Genomic DNA, 20857 nt, shown 5'->3' on the forward strand with positions numbered 1-20857 from the left:
CGGAAGGCTCCTCTCCTCCGAGTGCCGCCAGAGACGCCCCCTGCTTCCACCCCCACCCACGTAGGCGACCCTCCTTATAGTGCCCCGCAACCCCCCTTCCCGGTCCGGTCCGGTCCGCCATAGACGCCATAGACTCCCCCCCGCACCCCAGGAAAAAGGCCCTTGTTATCACCAAGTTACATTAACGACAACTTCATTCGCACCTACTCATCATCATCATCATCATCAATCGTATTTATTGAGCGCTTACTGTGTGCAGAGCACTGTACTAAGCGCTTGGGAAGTACAAATTGGCAACATATAGAGACAGTCCCCAACCAACAGTGGGCTCACAGTCTAAAAGGGGGAGACAAAACCAAACATACTAACAAAATAAAATAAATAGAATAGATATGTACAAGCAAAATAAATAAATAAATAAATAAATAAATAGAGTAATGAATATGTACAAACATATATACATATATACAGGTGCTGTGGGGAAGGGAAGGAGGTAAGATGGGGGAGATGGACAGGGGGACGAGGGGGAGAGGAAGGAAGGGGCTCAGTCTGGGAAGGCCTCCTAGAGGAGGTGAGCTCTCAGTAGGGCCTTGAAGGAAGGAAGAGAGCTAGCTTGGTGGATGGGCAGAGGGAGGGCATTCCAGGCCCGGGGGATGACGTGGGCCGAGGGTCGATGGCGGGACAGGCGAAAACGAGGTACGGTGAGGAGATTAGCAGCAGAGGAGCGAAGGGTGCTGGGTGGGCTGTAGAAGGAGAGAAGGGAGGTGAGGTAGGAGGGGGCGAGGTGATGGGCAGCCTTGAAGCCCAGGGTGAGGAGTTTCTGCTTGATGCGCAGCTTGATTGGTAGCCACTGGAGATTTTTGAGGAGGGGAGTAATATGCCCAGAGCGTTTCTGGACAAAGATAATCCGGGCATTAGCATGAAGGATGGATTGAAGTGGGGAGAGACACGAGGATGGGAGATCAGAGAGAAGGCTAATGCAGTAGTCCAGACGGGATAGGATGAGAGCTTGAATGAGCAGAGTAGCGGTATGGATGGAGAGGAAAGGGCGGATCTTGGCAATGTTGCGGAGCCGAGATCGGCAGGTTTTGGTGACGGCTTGGATGTGAGGGGTGAATGAGCGAGCGGAGTCGAGGATGACACCAAGGTTGCGGGCTTGTGAGACGGGAAGGATGGTAGTGCCGTCAACAGAGATGGGAAAGTCAGGGAGAGGGCAAGGTTTGGGAGGAAAGACAAGGAGTTCAGTCTTCGACATGTTGAGCTTTAGGTGGCGGGCAGACATCCAGATGGAGATGTCCTGAAGGCAGGAGGAGATGCGAGCCTGGAGAGAGGGGGAGAGAGCAGGGGCAGAGATGTAGATCTGGGTGTCATCAGCGTAGAGATGATAGTTGAACCTATCATCTCAGCCTTCCTGTCCCGCCATCGACCCCCGGCCCACGTCCTCCCCCGGGCCTGGAATGCCCTCCCTCTGCCCATCCGCCAAGCTAGCTCTCTTCTTCCCTTCAAGGCCCTACTGAGCGCTCATCTCCTCCAGGAGGCCTTCCCAGACTGAGCCCCTTCCTTCCTCTCCCCCTCGTCCCCCTCTCCATCCCCCTCATTTTACCTCCTTCCCTTCCCCACAGCACCTGCATATATGTATATATGTTTGTACATATTTATTACTCTATTTATTTATTTATTTTACTTGTACATATCTATTCTATTTATTTTATTTTGTTAGTATGTTTTGTTTTGTTCTCTGTCTCCCCCTTTTAGACTGTGAGCCCACTGTTGGGTAGGGACTGTCTTTATTTGTTGCCAGCTTGTACTTCCCAGGCGCTTAGTACAGTTCTCTGCACACGGTATGCGCTCAATAAATACGATTGATTGATTGATTGATTGGAAATGGACAAATGGGGGACAAACAATGTGTGAAGTCCAGACCTAACTGTGGTTTGCTTGGGCGCCTTCAGCTATAGAAGAATCATCATGCTGGTAGAGGGGTCTCGTCCCTTAGTGGCCTTCTCTACCTGTCACTGGCCAGAGGGACATTTGGGGGTAGGCTGTGTCCTATGAGCACTGGAAGCCATAGTGGCTGATGCTGTTCTGATGTGGAAAAACAGATGATGATGATGATGGTATTTGTTAAGCACCTACTATGTGCCAAACCCTGTTCTAAGTGCTGGTGTAGACACAAGGTTATCATGTTTTCCTCATGGGGCTCATAATTGTCTGCTTTGTGACCTTGGGCAAGTCACTTCAATTCTCTGGTCCTCAGTTACATCATCTGTAAAATGGGGAGTGAGACTGTGAGCACCACATGGGACAGGGACTATGTCCACCCCGATTTGTTTACATCCACTCCAGCACTTAGTACAGTCCCTGGCACATAGCTAAGGGCTTAACAAATACCATAATAATAATAATAATAATAATAATAATAATAATAATCATTATTATTATTATTAACCCCCATTTTACAGGTGAGATAGCTGAGGCACAGAGAAAGGAAGTGACTTGCTGAGATTCAAACAGCTGAGGAGTGGCACAACTGGGATTAGAACGCACTACCTCTGACTCCCAAGCCCCTGCTCTTTCCACTAAGCCACGCAGGCCGAGGGAAACCCCCAGGTGAGTCTCAGGAATTCATTTTTGCCTGACAGTGCCCACAGCACACACATAGAGAAGCAGCCTGGCTCAGTGGAAAAGAGCACGGGCTTTGGAGTCAGAGGTCATGGGTTCAAATCCCTGCTCCACCCATTGTCAACTGTGTGACTTTGGGCAAGTCACTTAACTTCTCTGTGCCTCAGTTACCTCTTCTGTAAAATGGGGGTTAAGACTGTGAGCCCCCCGTGGGACACCCCGATCACTTTATAACCTCCCCAGCTCTTAGAACAATGCTTTGCACATAGTAAACCCTTAATAAATGCAATTATTATTATTATTATACGACGATCCTCTAAGGCTTGCAATATCCAATCTTTCCACCCTCCTTTGCCGTCAGGGGCACTGGGGCCTCTGTTGGACATTTGACATGCATCCCCACAAAGTTGTTGAAGGTAGAGCCAGCTATACACTCCACTGTCCACTAGTGGACAACCAAGCCAGCCCTGGTTTCTGCACGGAGCCCCAACTCAAAAGGCTTCTATAGCAAGGGGCTGGGGGATATACCAGGCCATGGAAACTGGAATAGGGACAAGGTAGGAAAGTGGACATGCTTGTCCTCAACTTCTCCCTGCCCCTTCCTCCTCAATCCTATTTCCCTTCTTGGACATAACATCTCCTCCAAGATGCCTTCCCCAATTAAGCCCTTTCTTTTCCCTGGCTCCCTCTCCCTTCCTCCTCATCTAGGCACTTGAATCTGTGACCTTTGGGCAATTTGATATTCGCTCCACCCTCAAACCCAGAATACCTTGTACATATCTTTAAATTATATATTATGAATTATTTATTCATAATAATATCTGTCTCCCCTTCTGGACTGTAAGCTTGTTATGTACCACTGACTGGATGACTGATCCCGGGGTTTAAACTTTCTCTGTCCTAGTGCACTTCTCAAGAGTCCTGCTCAAGGGACTATGTGTTTACCTGGGCTTTTGGGAAGTGAATATATTAGTCTGTTAGGGGAAGAGATATGAGAAGTGGCCTGCCCCGACCCATCCATTCCTACATTTTCTCTGCTACTACCACCAGTCCCCATAGGAGCGTTCGAAAGTTTCAGAGGGTGCAGACTAGTTAGGGTGAGAGCAGGGTCCGAAGGTGGAGCCAGACAGGGTAGGAACACTCTGATAAAGACAGATAAATAGGAGAAGCAGCGTGACTTAGTGGAAAGAGCACGGTTTGGGGAGTCAGAGGATGGGGATTCTAGTCTCTGCTCTGCCACCTGTCTGCTGTGTGTCCTTTGGCAAGCCGATTTACTTCTCAGTGCCTCAATTACCTCATCTGTAAAATGGGGATTGAGACTGTGAGCTCCACATGGGACAGCCTGATTATCTTGTATCTATCCCAGTGCTTGAAACAGTACATGGCACAGAGTAAGCGCTTAAAAAATACCATAACAATAATAATAATTGCAATGGATCCTGGCTAGGAGATCTCCACCAAGGGGCAAAGAGTCCCACTAGGACTGAAGGATGGTTGGTCCGATTCAACCTGCCCAACCTGTTTGTGACCAGGCTGCAGGAGCCCAGGATGTTGGGCATCTTAATTGCGTGTGAATCATTGGTTCAACGTGATGAGGGACAGGCCTTCCTGTGATTACTTTCTCCCTGGTGCACCTCCATCTGCCCTAGGACGCATTTGGGAACCCCAGCAGTCGGTGTGGGTACTTGGTTTGAGAACAGTAGGTAGAGAAAATGAAACTGAATGAAGACCTGACTCTCCTGACAGTAGGGTTCCCTCTGCAGAACTGCAAAGGCAGCAGCCGAGAGGGCCGCAGCAGCCGTTTCGGGGAGTGGAAACTCGTCTCCACCCGGTTACTGACCACAATGGTAACAATTTTGCCGCGTGGTTGCCAATCTGCACCCTGCAATATCCTGAAAGCCAAGAGCGGCCTGCTGACTATCTCTGTAGCTGGAAAATGCTATTTGAATTGGGTGGAAATTCCATAGTCCCTGAAAGACTTAATGAACCATTGGAGGACTGGGAAAGTCAGTTGAGGGTGGCAGTACCAACAGGGACTGTTGGGCTGGTTGAGATAAAAGGATTAGGGTGTGTTAGGCAAAAGTCTTTGGGAGAAAATAATTAAGGTTGAGCAGGAAGGATGAGGTGGGGAAGCTGATGGTAGCAGGAAGAGAGGATTACCTTCAGGGTAAAATAGACTGGGAAGCAAAAACAGGGAAGGTGATGAATCAGTCAATCAAACAAACCATCTGTGTATGGAGCATTGTACTAAGATTTTGGGAAACTACAATTACAATGCAGTTGGTAGATATGATCCCTACCCATAAGGAGCAGGTTACAGTCTACAAGAGGAGACAGACATTCAAATAAAATACAGATAGGAGAGATAGTTGACTATCAAGATATTTACATAAGTTCCATGGGGCTGGAACGAATATCAAAGAGCCTAAAGGGTACACAGAAAAGTGCATGGTTGATGGTGAGGAGAGGGGAGATAAGCAATATAAAGGCTTAGTCAGGGAAGGCCTCTTGGAAGAGGTGTGATTTTAGGAGGATTTTCAAGGTGGGGAGAGTTGTGGACAGTGGTATATGAATAATAACAATAATAATTATGATATTTGTTAAGTGCTTACTATGTGCCACAAGCACATACAAGCAAATCGGGTTGGACACAGTCCCCGTTCCATGAAGGGCTCAGTCTCAATTCCCATGTACAGATGAGGTAACTGAAGCACGGAGAAGTTAAGTGTCTTGCTCAGGTCATACAGCAGACAAGTGGGAGAGCCAGGATTCTAACCCATAACCTTCTGATTCCCGGATCTGTGCTCTATCCACTACACCATGCTGAGTTCCAGGCCCAAGGGAGGATGTGGGCAAGGGGTTGGCGACCTAATAAATGAACTCGAAGTAGTCTACATAGAGCAGACTGGCAATAGAGGAGCTGAGTGTGCATACTGGGTTGTAGTAGAAGATTAGAGAGGTGAAATATAAGGGTGTGAGCTGATGTGGCTTAGTGGAAAGAGCACGGGCTTGGGAGTCAGAGGTCAACAGTTCTGATCCCGGCTCTGTCACTTGTCAGCTGTGTGACTTTGGGAAAGTCACTTAACTTCTCTGGGTCTCAGTTACCTCATCTGTAAAATGGGTATTATCACTGTGAGCCCCACGTGGGACAACTTGATTACCTTGTATCAGTTCCCATTGGTTAGAACAGTGCTTGGCACAGAGTAAGTGCTTAACAAATACCAAGATCATTATTATTGAGTGCCTTCAAGCCTGTTTTGGGAATTTTTATTTGATGTAGAAGTAGGTAGGCAATCATTGGAATTTTTAGAGTAGTGAGGAGATGTGGACTGACCATTTTTTCAGAAAAAATGATTCCGGGAGCAGAATGAAGTATGGACTGGAGAAGAAGAGATAGGAGGCAGAGAGATCATCATCATCATCAATCGTATTTATTGAGCGCTTACTGTGTGCAGGGCACTGTACTAAGCACTTGGGAAGTACAAATTGGCAACATATAGAGACAGTCCCTACCTAACAGTGGGCTCACAGTCTAAAAGGGGGAGAAAGAGAATAAAACCAAACATAGTAACAAAATAAAATAAATAGAATAGATATGTACAAGTAAAATAAATAAATAAATAAATAAATAGAGTAATAAATATGTACAAACATATATACATATATACAGGTGCTGTGGGGAAGGGAAGGAGGTAAGATGGGGGATGGAGAGGGGGACTAGGGGGAGAGGAAGGAAGGGGAAGTCCTCCTGGAGGAGGTGAGCTCTCAGCAGGGCCTTGAAGGGAGGAAGAGAGCTAGCTTGGCGGATGGGCAGAGGGAAGGCATTCCAGGCCCGGGGGATGACATGGGCCGAGGGTCGATGTGGGGACAGGCGAGAACGAGGTACGGTGAGGAGATTAGCGGCGGAGGAGCAGAGGGTGCGGGCTGGGCTGTAGAAGGAGAGAAGGGAGGTGAGGTAGGAGGGGGCGATGTGATGGACAGCCTTGAAGCCCAAGGTGAGGAGTTTCTGCCTGATGCGCAGATTGATTGGTAGCCACTGGAGATTTTTGAGGAGGGAAGTAATATGCCCAGAGCGTTTCTGGACAAAGATAATCCGGGCAGCAACATGAAGTATGGTAGAATAGAATAGATAAACTCGAAGTAGTCTACATAGAGCAGACTGGCAATAGAGGAGCTGAGTGTGCATACTGGGTTGTAGTAGAAGATTAGAGAGGTGAAATATAAGGGTGTGAGCTGATAGAGAAACAGTGTGGTTTAGTGGAAAGAGCACGGGCTGTCTTGCAAGCGATCAGCGAGTTGGCTGATTCAGTAGTCAAGGCAGAGAAACAAAATGGTCTAGTCGGTAGGGCACGGGCCTGGGAGTCAGAAGGACCTGAGTTATAATCCCAGCCCTGCCATTTGTCTGCTTTGTGACCTTGGGCAAATCATTTAACTTCTTTGGGCCTCAATTACCTCTACCATAAAATGGGAATAAAGACCGTAAACCCCATATGGGGCAGGAACTGTGCCAATCCGATTTGCTTGTATCCCCCCTAGCACTTAGTACAGTGCTTAGCACATAGTAAGTGCTTAAGAAATATTATTATTATGAATAATAAAGACTTTTTTTAAAAAAAAGTTCTCTCCCGCCCTTCAAAGCCCTCCTGAGAGCTCACCTCCTCCAGAAGGCCTTCCCAGACTGAGTCCCCCTTTTCCTCTGATCTTCCTCCCCTCCCCATCGCCCCTACTCCCTCCCTTTGCTCTACCCCCATCCCTGCCCCACAGCACTTGTGCATAATTGTACATATTCATTATTCTATTTATTTTATTAATGATGTGTTTATATCTATAATTCTATTTATCTATTTTGATGCTGTTAGTGCCGGTCTACTTGCTTTGTTTTGTTGTCTGTCTCCCCCTTCTAGACTGTGAGCCCGTTGCTGGGTAGGGATTGTTTCCACCTGTTGCCTAATTGTACTTTCCAAGAGCTTAGTACAGTGCTTTGCACACAGTAAGCGCTCAATGAATGCAGTTGAATAAATGAATGAATGAATGAAAAAAGGGTGGTAAATGATAAGTATTTGGATCAGAATGGTATCAGTTTCGATGGAGATGGATGATCAGTCAAGCCATCAATGGTATTCATTGAGGTTTTACTGTGTGCAAAGCACTGCAGTAAGCACTTTTGTAGTTGGTTGATGCCCCGCCCTCAAGAAGCAAACAAAAGAGACAGATATGAAAATACAAATGTAATACTACATAATAAAATTAAGTATTTAAACAATTGCACATGATTATATGTTCTAGTGAAAAGATCAGGGGCCTGAAAGTCAGAGGATGTGGGTTCTAATCCTGGCTCCACCACATGTCTGCTCTGTGGCCTTGGGGATATCACTTCATTTCTCTATGCCTCAGTTACCTTATCTGTAAAATGGGGATTTAGACTGTGAGCCCCATGTGGAACAGGGACTGTGTCCGACCCGATTATCTTGCATCTACTTCTGTGCTTAGAACTGTGCTTGGCACATAGTAAGCGTTTAACAGATAACACAGTTATAAAACAATCTTTGTGTGCACTTCACAATATACTGGATTTCTGCCCATCTACTTGTTCATTTCACTTTGAGCACTAGGGACCGTCTCTATATGTTGCCGACTTGTACTTCCCAAGCGCTTAGTACAGTTTTGTGCACACAGTAAGCTCTCAATAAATACAATTGAATGAATAAATGAATGAATGAATGAATGAATGGCAGGAATGAAAGTATGAATTATGCTTTGCAACCACTTGCCTTATGCTCAATTACTTTCATTCATTCATTCATTCAATCGTATTTATTGAGCGCTTACTGTGTGCAGAGCACTGTACTAAGCGCTTGGGAAGTAAGAGTTGGCAACATACAGAGACGATCCCTGCCCAACAGCGGGCTCACAGTCTAGAAGGGGGAGACAGACAACAAAACAAAACATATTAACAAAATAAAATAAATAGAATAGTATATATGTACAAGTAAAATAGAGTAGAGGAAGGAGGAAGCTCAGTGTGGGAAGGCCTTCTGGAGGAAGTGAGCTTTCAAGAGGGCCTTGATGGTAGGAAGAGAGCTAGCTTGGTGGATGTGCGGAGGGAGGACATTCCAGGCCAGTGGGAGGACGTGGGCTAGGGGTTGACGGTGGGACAGGTGAAAACAAGGCACAGTGAGGAGAGTAGCGGCAGAGGAGCGGAGGGTGTGGGCTGAGCTGGAGAAGGAGAGAAGGGAGGTGAGGTAGGAGGGAGCGAGGTGATGGAGAGCCCTGAAGCCGAGGGTAAGGAGTTTTTGCCTGATGCGTAGGTTGATTGGTAGCCACTGTACATTAGTGCTGAGGGTTTTATGCCATGAATTCATAGGGAATTGGTTCCAGCAGTTCGGGCTCTTGGCCATTGGTTCACACAAAGTGGGCCTCTCTGGGTGGAGCGGGCTGACGTTTTAGTTCAACCCAGATGCCCTTCTCTTTGGCTTCCTTCTTCTGATCATTCTCCTTCACACGCTTAAGGAAGCTGTCTCGACACTTGGAATGCTTAATATGCTCAATTCGAACATTACTTCTCTTGGCAAGAATCTTGCCCTTGACCTGTTTGTTTACAATAATCCCGTCAGCGTGTTGGGTAACGTTATATACCCTTCCAGTCTTGCCATGGTAACACTTATGGGGCATACCTTGTTGCACTTTCCCCATGCCCTTAATATCTACAATACCACCTTTCTTGTAGATTCGCATATAAGTAGCCAATGGGACAACACCATGTTTGCGAAAAGGCCTAGAGAATGTGTAATGGGTCCCCTTCCTCTTTCCCTTTGTGTTCATCATTTTTGCAAATTACTGAAAGATGGCAGCTCTGGCCCCGAAAAATTTAGACACGATTTATTTCCTTATGCCTCAGGACATATTGTTCTCAATGGCAGTCTCCACCATTGCAAAGCTATGTTCCTCTAGATGGTAAGCTTATTGTGGGCAGAGAATGTCCCTGTCAATTCTGTTATACTGTACTCTCCCGTGTGCTTACTGGAAGGTATATTGTGCTCTCTCCACTAAGTGCTCAATAATATGACTGATTGATGAACATTCAATATTTGTTATTCCCATGGATAAGGATTAGTGAAGTACTGGTCAAATCCTGAGAAGGTGTCCCCCTTCCCCGTGCACCAACCCACAACAGCTCACTCCCATCTGACTGATCCCTATTCCTTACGCCATTCCCTCCCACCTCAACCCTCCCCAACAGCTTCAGCCAAGTGCAGTCTTGGCTGCACTTCATTAAGAGAAAGCTTTCCTTTATCCTTGACCTGTTTCTGACTCAATCACTGCTCCTCCTTGCCATTACTGAAACCTGTCTCTCCCTAGAAGACAGTGTACCCTGTCACTCTCTCTAGAGGGGGCTTCATCTTCTCCCACTCCTCTAGACTCACTAGGTTATGGAGAAGTGTTGGCTTCATTCTTTCTCCCCCTTGTTGCTTTTGTACCATCCCACTTTCCCTGTCACTCTCATTTCCTTCCTTTGAAGCCCATATCATTTGCCTCTAGCACTCATTCTAATTACTAGTCACAGTCATCTACAACCCCCAGGCCCCTCTTTCAACATTCTGAACCATTTTGATCCCTTTCTCACATTCCTTCTCTTTCTATCCATATGGGGATCTCAATATCCACAGGGATGTTCTCGAAAACCCTTCCACTGCCCACATCCTCTTACTAGTCCATTCTACTGACCTTCTGCTCCACCCCACCTCATCCATTCACCAACTTTCCTGGACACATGCCTGGACACGTCTCTAGTCACTGAATAATCTCTACCCTCATCAACTCGGAAATTCCTCTAACTGACCACAACCTCCTCATCTGTCTTCTCAGTCTCTTTCACAGGCTCCTCCTCTGCTCCCCCGCTGCAACTCTGGGAGTCTCTCAAGGCTCACTTGTGGGTCCCTTTCCATTCTCCATCTACACTCATTCCTTTGGAGAACTCATCTATCACTCCTTCTCTGCAGTGTCTCATTTTCTATCGCCTTCAGGGCATCTCTACCTGGATATCTGGCTGACACCTCAAACTTAATATATCCAAAACAGAGCTCCTCATCTCCCCACCCAAACTCTGTCCTCCCACAATATTTTCCCAACACTGTAGAAAACACAACTACCCTCCCTATCTCACAAACCAATAACCCTGGTATTGCCCTCAACTTTTCATTTTCATTGAACCCACCTATTCAATATGTCACCAAATCCTGACAGTTCTACCTTCACAAAATCGCTACAATCTGCTCTTTCCCCTCCATCCAAACTGCTACTATGTTCATCCAAGCACTTATCCTATCCTGTCTGATTACTGAATCAGCCTCCTTGCTGAGCTCCCTGACTTCTACCTCTCCCCACCCCAATTCTTACTCCACTCTGCTGGCCAGAACCTTTTTCTAAAAAAAAATCAGTTCACGTTTCCCCGCTCCTCGAGAACCTCCAGTGATTGTCCACCCACCTAAGAATAAGATGCAGAGCGGTTAAGTTGACTTGCCCAAGATTGCACATTAGGCAAGTGGCGAGCTGGGACTAGAACCCATGTCCTCACCATGAGGTAGAATGTCACTGGGAAGAGATGCTGTGCTAGGGTAACATGGTTCATTCATTCAGTTGTATTTATTGAATGCTTACGGTGTGCAAAGCACTGTACTAAGCTCTTGGGAAAGCACAATACGGTAATAAAGAGAGAGAATCCCTGCCCATAATGAGTTCACGATCTAGAGGGTTTATGGTATTTGTTAAGCACTTACTATGTGCCAGGAACTGAACTAAGTGCTGGTGTGGATACAAGTAAATCGAGTTGGGTGCATTCCCTGTCCTGCAATGGGCTCGCAGTCTTCATCCCCATTTTACAGATGAAGTAATTGACGCACAGAGAAATTAAGAGACTTGTCCAAGGACACATAGCCGACAAGGGCTGGAGCTGGGTTGACATCTGTGGGCCGAGCCCTAATATCTGGGACAAACTTCAGGATACGGAGGATTCTTGCTAGCTGGACTATTCCAGAGAGGTGGGCTGGTGGGCAGTTGCCTGGGAGGCTGATTGTGTCTGCCAGGGGAGGGAGTATGTAAATATTCCAAAAGATAAAAGCCCAAATCTATGGGCATCATTCCTCAGTGTTGAGGAGTGGAAATCAAGGGGTTTCAACCAGACTGAGTTGTGGTTGGAGTGTATTCTATTTCTACCCTACACCTCTACAGGGAATGGTAATGAAAGAGCCCAAGAAGGAAAGGCCAGAGAGGTAAGAGAAGTACAAGGAGCGGACATTGTCAGAGAAACCAAGCATAGATAGTGTTTCCAGAAGAAGGGGATGATGTACAGAAGGAAAGGCTACTGACATGCCTAGGAGTGCATTGGATTTGGCAAAGTGGAGGTCACCTGTCACAAGGTCTAGGAGACCTGAGTCAGCACCAGAGCACATATGGGGTCAGTCATGGAACCCGATTCAGCAGCACCCCAGCATTTGTGGGGAGAGTCCCTGAACCTAAGCCCACATCTGGCATCTGTGAAGAGTCCTGGGACCTGATTCAGTACCCATGCATCTTCAAGAAGAAGAAACCGGGTCTCTTCCCTGGGCATGCATGCATGTAGAGTGTTCAGGAAACTAGATTAGCATCCCAGGTCCTAGGTCATGCATCACTTGAGGGAGGTCCCTGAGACCTGGCCCATACCCCTGGCACCTGGGGGAAGAGCCCTGGGTTATAGGCCAGCATACCAATAACTAGAGAGGGCTGAGGAACCTGGGTCAGCATCTTGACCTCTATGAAGACATCACTGGATCAGCAAAACAGCACTTATGATGAGGGTTGACAGGCCAACACTATGGGGAGAGCACTTGGAACTCAGTCGGCACCAGAGCATCTATGATGGGGACAACTGGGACCTGGGACAGCATGCCAGAACATATAGGGAGGGCTCAAAGACCATCATCCCATTTCCTGAATGGCGGCTCACACTGGCAACTTTGGATTGAGCTCTGGAATCTGGGTCAGCAACCTGGTCCAGCAAGCCAGTAATATCTGAGCTAGCCCAAGAGCCAGTGGATGCTGGAACTTGGCTTAGATCATTGGCTCCAATGAGAAAGATTCAGGCACCTGGTCACTTATGCTATTTCTGAACCCCAACACCAGTAGTCTGAAAACTCTGGAGCTGTCTAGGCACTCCAGCACCTTAGAAAAGGATCCTAGGATGTGTTCCAGGATACTGACAAGTGAGAGGAGATCCCCGGTACCAGGGTCAGCACCCCAACACCTGAAGCACTTGGGCCGAGGACTTGGGAAATCTCTCCGGATATGTAGGGAAAGTACCGCGATCTGGGCTGGCATTCTGGCGTTTGTCGAGAGAGCCCTAGTACTAGATTCATCCCCCTAGCACCTTGTCAGGAGGCTACTGCAACATGGTTCATCACTCTGGCAATTGGGAAGAAATTTCTGAAATCTGGGCCAGCCCCCGCCACCTGACCCTGATAGGGAGGCGAGGAGGGGTCCTTGGTTTCAGGAGCATAGCGTCAGTGGTGACACCTGGGTAAAACCTGGGTGACAATTGTGATAGCTGTCGGTTGTGTTCTAGGTCGAACGTCCAGCACATATGGGAAAGCCCTGGGATCTGGATAAGCACATGACAACCATAGGAAGGGATCTTTTACCTGGTGGTGACCTCCACAGTTGTAGGGAGGTTCCCCAAACTTCATTCAGCACACTGCCACTTATGGGAAGGAATCTGGGACAAGGGTCAGTTCCCTGGAGAGACCTGGGTTTTGAGTCAGCACCCTAGATTCAATTTTCTGAGTTATAAACTCTCATTTAGTCCCTCACCATTTGTGGTGAGAGTTCTGGAACCTGGTTCACTATTTTGGCACCTGTGGGGAAAGCCCTTGGACTCTGTTGCAACACATCAGCACCTGGAAGAAGGACGCTAACACATGGGTCAATCAATCAATTAGTGGAATTTATTGACTGCTGACTGTGTGCAGAACACTGTATAAAGTGCTTGGGTCAGCATTCCCAAACCAGCAGGGAGGATGGAAGGATTTTTGTCAGGTTATGTGGGGAGAGCCCTGGATCAGCACCTTGACCTCTATGAGGAAAGGACTGGTTCAGCTCCACATGACTTGAGGGGAATGCCGTTGTAACTGAGTCAGCACCTGAGCACTTGTGGGGACTACTACCCGGGCACCTGGTTCCACACCCCATCATTTCAAAAGATGGCCCGGGAATATTGTTCCTCTTGAGAGGATCCTGAAAGAAGAAGCCCTGGGATGTAGGCTAGCACCCAGCATCAATGGGTAGAGCTCTGGGATTTGGTTCAGCACCCCAGAACGTGTGGGGAGACCCCACAGATCTGGTTCAATATGCCAGAACCCACGAGGAGGGTTCTTGTCTTTCGATAGCACACTGGCATCCGGAAGAGTGCCCAGAAAATCTGGGCCATCACTTAGGCACTTGTGGGGAAAGCCCTGGGACCTGGGTCATTCGTTCAATCATATTTATTGAGTGTTTACTGTGTGCAAAGCACTGTACTAAGCACTTAAGAGAATACAATATAACAACAAACAGACACACTACTGCTCACAACGAGTTCACAGTCTAGACGGGGAGACAGACATTAATATAAATCAATAAATAATAACAATAATAATCAATAATCAATAAATAAATTATATATATATACTGTGGGGATGGGAGGGAGACTGAATGAAGGAGCAAGTAAGAACAGCAGAGAAGGGAGTGTGAGAAGAGGAGAGGAGGGTTCAGTCAGGGAAGGCTTCTTGGAGGAGATATGCCTTCAATAAGGCTTTGAAGTGGGGGAAAAGAATTATCTGTCTGATATGAGAAGGGAGGGCATTCCAGGCCAGAGGTAGGATGTGGGTGAGAGGTCGGTGGCGAGATAGACGAGATCGAGGTACAGTGAGAAGGTTAGCATTAGAGGAGAAAAATATGTGGGCTAGGTTGCAATAGGAGAGTGGTAAGGTGAGGTGGGAGGGGACAAGGTGATTAAGTGCTTTAAAGTCAATGGTGAGGAGTTTTTGTTTGATGCGGAATTGGATGGGCAACCAAGGGAATTTCTTGAGGAGAGGGAAAATATGGTCTGGATGTTTCTGAAGAAAAATGATTCGGGCCAAAGAATAGATTATGGACTGGAGTGGGGAGAGACAGGAGGCAGGGAGGTCAGCAAGGAGGCTGATACAGTAATCAAGGTGGGATAGGATAAGTGCTTGCATTAATGTGGTAGGAGTCTGAATGGAGAGGAATGGCCGGATCTGGGCGATGTTTTGAAGTTAGAACTGATAGAATTTAGTGATGGCCTGAAAATGTGGGTGGAACGATAGAGGAGTCTGAGGAGTCCTCTCCTCAGAGCACCGCCATAGACGCCCGGGACTCCGTTCCCGAGAGGCCCGCCCGCTATCACACCGCGCGGCCTTGCTGCTCCCGGAAGGCTCCTCTCATCAGAGCGCCGCCATTGACGCCCGGGACTCCGTTCCCGAGAGGCCCGCCCGACCGCCATCACACCGCGCGGCCTTGCTGCTCCCGGAAGGATCCTCTCCTCAGAGCGCCGCCATAGACGCCCGGGACTCCGTTCCCGAGAGGCCCGCCCGACCGCCATCACACCGCGCGGCCTTGCTGCTCCCGGAAGGCTCCTCTCCTCAGAGCGCCGCCATTGACGCCCGGGACTCCGTTCCCGAGAGGCCCGGCCGCCCGCCATCACACCGCGCGGCCTTGCTACTCCCGGAAGAATCCTCTCCTCAGAGCGCCGCCATAGACGCCCGGGACTCCGTTCCCGAGAGGCCCGCCCGCCATCACAGCGCCCCCACGGACGCCCCCCTGCTTCCCCCCCCCCCCACTTAGGAGGCCTTCCTTAAAGTGCCCCTCATCCCCCCTTTCCCGGTCCGGTCCTGACTGACTCTCCCCCCGCCCCCAGGTAAAAAGCCCTTGTTAGCACCATGATACATTAACGACAACCTCATTGGCACCTACTCAGCCCTCCCATGCTAGTTGACTGTTCGCTCCTCTCCCCAGGTATCTCTGCTCCCTGATCCCCCTTAACAGGCCCACCCTACTCCAGCACTTAATAGTTTGTATCTGCTCTCTGTGACATCATTATCTGCCAATTTTATTATTGCCATAGCATATTGATTGTTTAACTACACCCTGTGATGCCATCGCCTACTTATATCATTGCTACTGTTTTATTGCTTCTGCATCTCAATTGTTAACCTCCCGCTGTACTGTCACTCGCCCTGCTGACCTCACCATGAACTTTCAGTTCCCTTGCTCCCAACTGCCATTCCCATTCCTCACCTTCCCCTTCCCCTCTCCCACCCAGCTTTTTCCCTCCCTCTCACCCACCAAGACCACTCCCCCTCACCCCGTACCAAGGATTCCTCTGTACCAGCGCCAGTCCTCCACTCCTCCCTCCCGGCCCCCTCCCTCCCCTTCTCCCCGCCCCCACCCCATCCCAGTTCTCCTTTCCCATCGCCACCCCCCTTCCCACTCTCCCCGCCCAGGCCCCCGCCAACTCATCCCAATCCAAACCCTCCCCACCCCTCGCACCCTTCCCCCTCCCTCCCCTCCCTCGACAGCTGCTGCCAAGTGTGGCCTCTGGAACCCCCGCTCCGTTTTAAGTAAGATCCCTTTCATCCTGGACCTTTTCCTTTCCAGTTCTCTACTCCTCCTCGCCCTAACTGAAACATGGCTGTCTCCTGACGACACGGTCTCTTCTGCTGCTCTCTGCAGTGCAGGCCTCTTCTTCTCCCACTCCCCCAGAATCACCGGAAAAGGAGGAAGTGTAGGCTTCCTTCTCACCCCCCAATGTCGCTTTCGCACTATCCCTCCTCCCCCTTCCCTTCCCTTCCCTTCCTTTGAAGCCCACATCATTCGCCTCTACCACCCCCTCCAGATTCTTGTAGCTGTCATCTACCGCCCTCCCGGCCCCACTTCCAACTTCTTTAACGACTTTGACCCCTTCCTCACCTTCCTTCTCTCCTTTTCCATGCCCACTCTGATCCTCGGAGACTTCAATATCCACATGGATATCCCTAACGACTCCTCTGCCGCCCGCCTTCTCTCTCTCCTTGACGCTGCCAACCTCTTCCTCCACCCCACATCACCCACTCACCAACTTGGTCATACCCGCGACCTCATCATCTCCTACCGCTGCACTGTGTCCACCATCACCAACTCTGAAATCCCTCTCTCTGATCATAATCTTCTCACCTGCCTCCTCACTCACACTCCTTTCCCCTGTAAATCTGTATTACTCCCTCACAGAGATCTCCGTTCTCTGGACCCCACCCATCTTTCGGAGCGCCTCACACACCACCTCGCCGCCCTCTCCTCTCTACCCAGTCTTGATGATCACATTACTGCTCTCAATACTACCCTTTCTACTCAGCTAGACTCACTCACTCCCCTTTCCCTTCGCCGCTCTCGCACCGCTAACCCACAGCCCTGGATCACTGCCACTGTCCGCCTCCTTCGCTCTTATGCTCGAGCTGCCGAACGCTGCTGGCGAAAGTCTAAACACCATGCCAACCTCGTTCACTTCAAGTTTATCCTTTCCTGCCTTAACTCAGCCCTCTCCTCTGCCAGACAAAACTATTTCTCCTCCCTTATTGACACCCATGCCCATCACCCCCGCCAGCTGTTCCGTACATTCAACTCCCTTCTCAGGCCCCTGGTTCCTCCCCCTCCTCCTTCCCTCACCCCCAACGATCTGGCCTCCTACTTCATTAACAAAATAAAATCCATCGGGTCCGACCTCCCCAAAGTCTCTTCCCCCCCTTCTCCAACCCCCCGGCTCTCAAAACTCTCTGCTACTCTCCCATCCTTCCCAGCAGTATCCTCAGAGGAGCTCTCCTCCCTCCTCTCAAGTGCTACTCCAGCCACCTGTGCTTCTGACCCCATTCCCTCTCATCTCATGAAATCTCTCGCTCCATCCCTTCTTCCCTCCTTAACTTCCATCTTCAACCGCTCACTCTCCACTGGTTCCTTCCCCTCTGCCTTCAAACATGCCCATGTCTCTCCCATCCTAAAAAAAACACTCTCTTGACCCCACCCCACCTCGACCTCTCAGCTGCCTTTGACACTGTGGACCACCCCCTTCTCCTCAACACGCTATCTGACCTTGGCTTCACAGGCTCCGTCCTCTCCTGGTTCTCCTCTTATCTCTCCGGTCGTTCTTTCTCAGTCTCTTTTGCAGGCTCCTCCTCCCCCTCCCCTGCTCTTACTGTGGGGGTTCCCCAAGGTTCAGTGCTTGGTCCCCTTCTATTCTCAATCTACACGCACTCCCTTGGTTATCTCATTCGCTCCCACGGCTTCAACTATCATCTCTACGCTGATGACACCCAGATCTACATCTCTGCCCCTGCCCTCTCCCCCTCTCTCCAGGCTCACATCTCCTCCTGCCTTCAGGACATCTCCATCTGGATGTCTGCCCGCCACCTAAAGCTCAACATGTCGAAGACTGAACTCCTTGTCTTCCCTCCCAAACCTTGCCCTCTCCCTGACTTTCCCATCTCTGTTGACGGCACTACCATCCTTCCCGTTTCACATGCCCGCAACCCTGGTGTCATCCTCGACTCCGCTCTCTCATTCACCCCTCACATCCAAGCCGTCACCAAAACCTGCCGGTCTCAGCTCCGCAACATTGCCAAGATCCGCCCTTTCCTCTCCATCCATACCGCTACCCTGCTCATTCAAGCTCTTATCCTATCCCGTCAGGACTACTGCATCAGCCGTCTCTCTGATCTCCCATCCTCTTGTCTCTCTCCACTTCAATCCATACTTCATGCTGCTGCCCGGATTATCTTTGTCCAGAAACGCTCTGGGCATATTACTCCCCTCCTCAAAAATCTCCAGTGTCTACCAATCAATCTGCGCATCAGGCAGAAACTCCTCACCCTGGGCTTCAAGGCTGCCCATCACCTCGCCCCCTCCTACCTCACCTCCCTTCTCTCCTTCAACAGCCCAGCCCGCACCCTCTGCTCCTCCACCACTAATCTCCTCACCGTACCTCGTTATCGCCTGTCCCGTCATCGACCCCCGGCCCACGTCATCCCCCGGGCCTGGAATGCCCTCCCTCTGCCCATCCGCCAAACTAGCTCTCTTCCTCCCTTCAAGGCCCTGCTGAGAGCTCACCTCCTCCAGGAGGCCTTCCCAGACTGAGCCCCTTCCTTCCTCTCCCCCTCGTCCCCCTCTCCATCCCCCCATCTTACCTCCTTCCCTTCCCCACACCACCTGTATATATATATATATATGTTTGTACATATTTATTACTCCATTTATTTATTTATTTATTTATTTATTCATTTATTCATTTATTCATTTATTTTACTTGTACATATCTATTCTATTATTTTATTTTGTTAGTATGTTTGGTTTTGTTCTCTGTCTCCCCCTTTTAGACTGTGAGCCCACTGTTGGGTAGGGACTGTCTCTATGTGTTGCCAATTTGTACTTCCCAAGCGCTTAGTACAGTGCTCTGCACATAGTAAGCGCTCAATAAATACTATTGATTGATTGATTGAAAAATGCCAAGGTTATGGACTTATGAGACAGGAACATGGTGGTGCCATCAAACCCAGCATTTCCCTGGGCCTGTCCAGGAACCTGGTTCAATACCTTGGCACCTGTGGCTAGGATCCTGGGACCTGTTACAGCACACTGGCACTTGGGAGGAAAGGCATAAGACCTGGCATAGCACGTTGGCAATTGTGTGGCAGGCCTTGAGATCTGCGTCTGGTATGTCTAGGGACTTGAATTAGCAAATAAGCACCTCTGGGGAAGATCCGGAGACGTGGTTCAGTATACTGGCTTCTTGGACGAGACAAGACATGGCTGAGCACCTCAACACCAGTGTGTAGGCCCCTAGGAACTCTGTCAGCACCCAGAGATATTTGGGGTATGCCCAGGTACTTGGTTCTGTATCAGTGGGTCAGCACATCAGTAATTGTAGGGTGACACTAGGACTTTGGTCCTTGAAGAGAATCCCGTGACCTCGGTGAGAACCTGGCACCTATGAAGAAGGACCTACGTCTTAGGCCCAGCTCCTCTGGAGTTTTCCTTTGGTGAACTCCACTGGGTTCTGGGCCTGCACCACAGCATTTATGGTGTTGGTTTTGGAACCTGGTTCAACACCTCAGAGAGGTGTTGGGAGGGCTAAGGAACTTGAGGAAACTTGGTGGCATGCAAGAGATGAGCCCCAGGATCTGAGTCAATACCTTTGACAACAATGGAGACATCTCTCGGATCTGGGTCTGCTCCCCAGCACATATGAAGAGAGTCCTAGGACATGTATCAACATGCAGAACTTGGAGGGAAGGCCCAGGAACCCAAGGCAGCATATAAAATACAAATTGAGAAAGCCCTGAGACCTCAGCATGCTGGCTTGGAACAGAGGGGAGAATGAGACAATGGGGCAGTGACATGAGACAATGGGGCACTGACGTAACACAATCTGTTCTGGTACTGGGACATGGGCCAGCAGTCCAGTAAGTGAGGGAGATCCTGGGAAATGGTTCAGGATCCCGACACCAGGGAGGAGAACGCTGGGAGCTGGGTCATTACATCCTAGTTCTTGAAGGCCTCGGGAAATGATTCAGCATTTTAGCATCTGATTGTGAACTCTGGGACCTTGGTAATTACCCTAGTAGCCATAGGGAGGGTCAAAGATATTGGGTCAATTTCATAGAATGAAGGATCCCCAGGTCATAATTCAGTAAGAGAGGAATTCAGCAATTCAGTAGAGAGGACCCTGGGACCTAGATCATCTCTGTGACATGGATGGGGAGAGCTCCAGGACCAGGGCCAACATCCCAGCACCTGCAGAGAGGTCTGCAGGATTTGTGTCAGCATCACATAATCTCTGGGGAAAACTCCGGGACCTGACAGCATCACAGTTTCCAGGTGGATGGTCTGGAGATCAGTTCAAGACCCTGAACTGATAGGGAGATCCCTGTGACCCAGCACCTGTAGTGAGGACTCTAGGAGTTTGGTCAGTTCTTCTGCACTAATGAGAAGAGTGCAAGGACTTGGATTTGTTGTTAACAACCATCTCCCTTCAACAACGTATTGGGGCTCCTGAAAGAGATCTACCTGCTCCACAGCCCCCCACCCCCCACCAACCTCCCACCCCACAGCAAAACAGCTAAGAACCTGCCCATCATCCTGGTATAATTACCAAGACAACGACAAGATAACACAACAAGAG

The 20857-nt window shown here is 49.2% G+C and overlaps 1 protein-coding gene across 1 annotated transcript; it reads right to left on the reverse strand.

Moving 5' to 3' along the window:
• Nucleotides 1-9024: 9024 nt before the first annotated feature.
• Nucleotides 9025-9447, reverse strand: LOC119921929 (60S ribosomal protein L21-like). Its single transcript, XM_038741900.1, has one exon. The coding sequence runs from the start codon at nucleotides 9445-9447 to the stop codon at nucleotides 9025-9027; it is 423 nt and encodes a 140-aa protein (XP_038597828.1).
• Nucleotides 9448-20857: the final 11410 nt, after the last annotated feature.

The sequence above is a fragment of the Tachyglossus aculeatus genome, unplaced genomic scaffold, assembly GCF_015852505.1.
Source record: "Tachyglossus aculeatus isolate mTacAcu1 unplaced genomic scaffold, mTacAcu1.pri SUPER_32, whole genome shotgun sequence".
NCBI classification, from domain to species: Eukaryota; Metazoa; Chordata; class Mammalia; order Monotremata; family Tachyglossidae; genus Tachyglossus; species Tachyglossus aculeatus.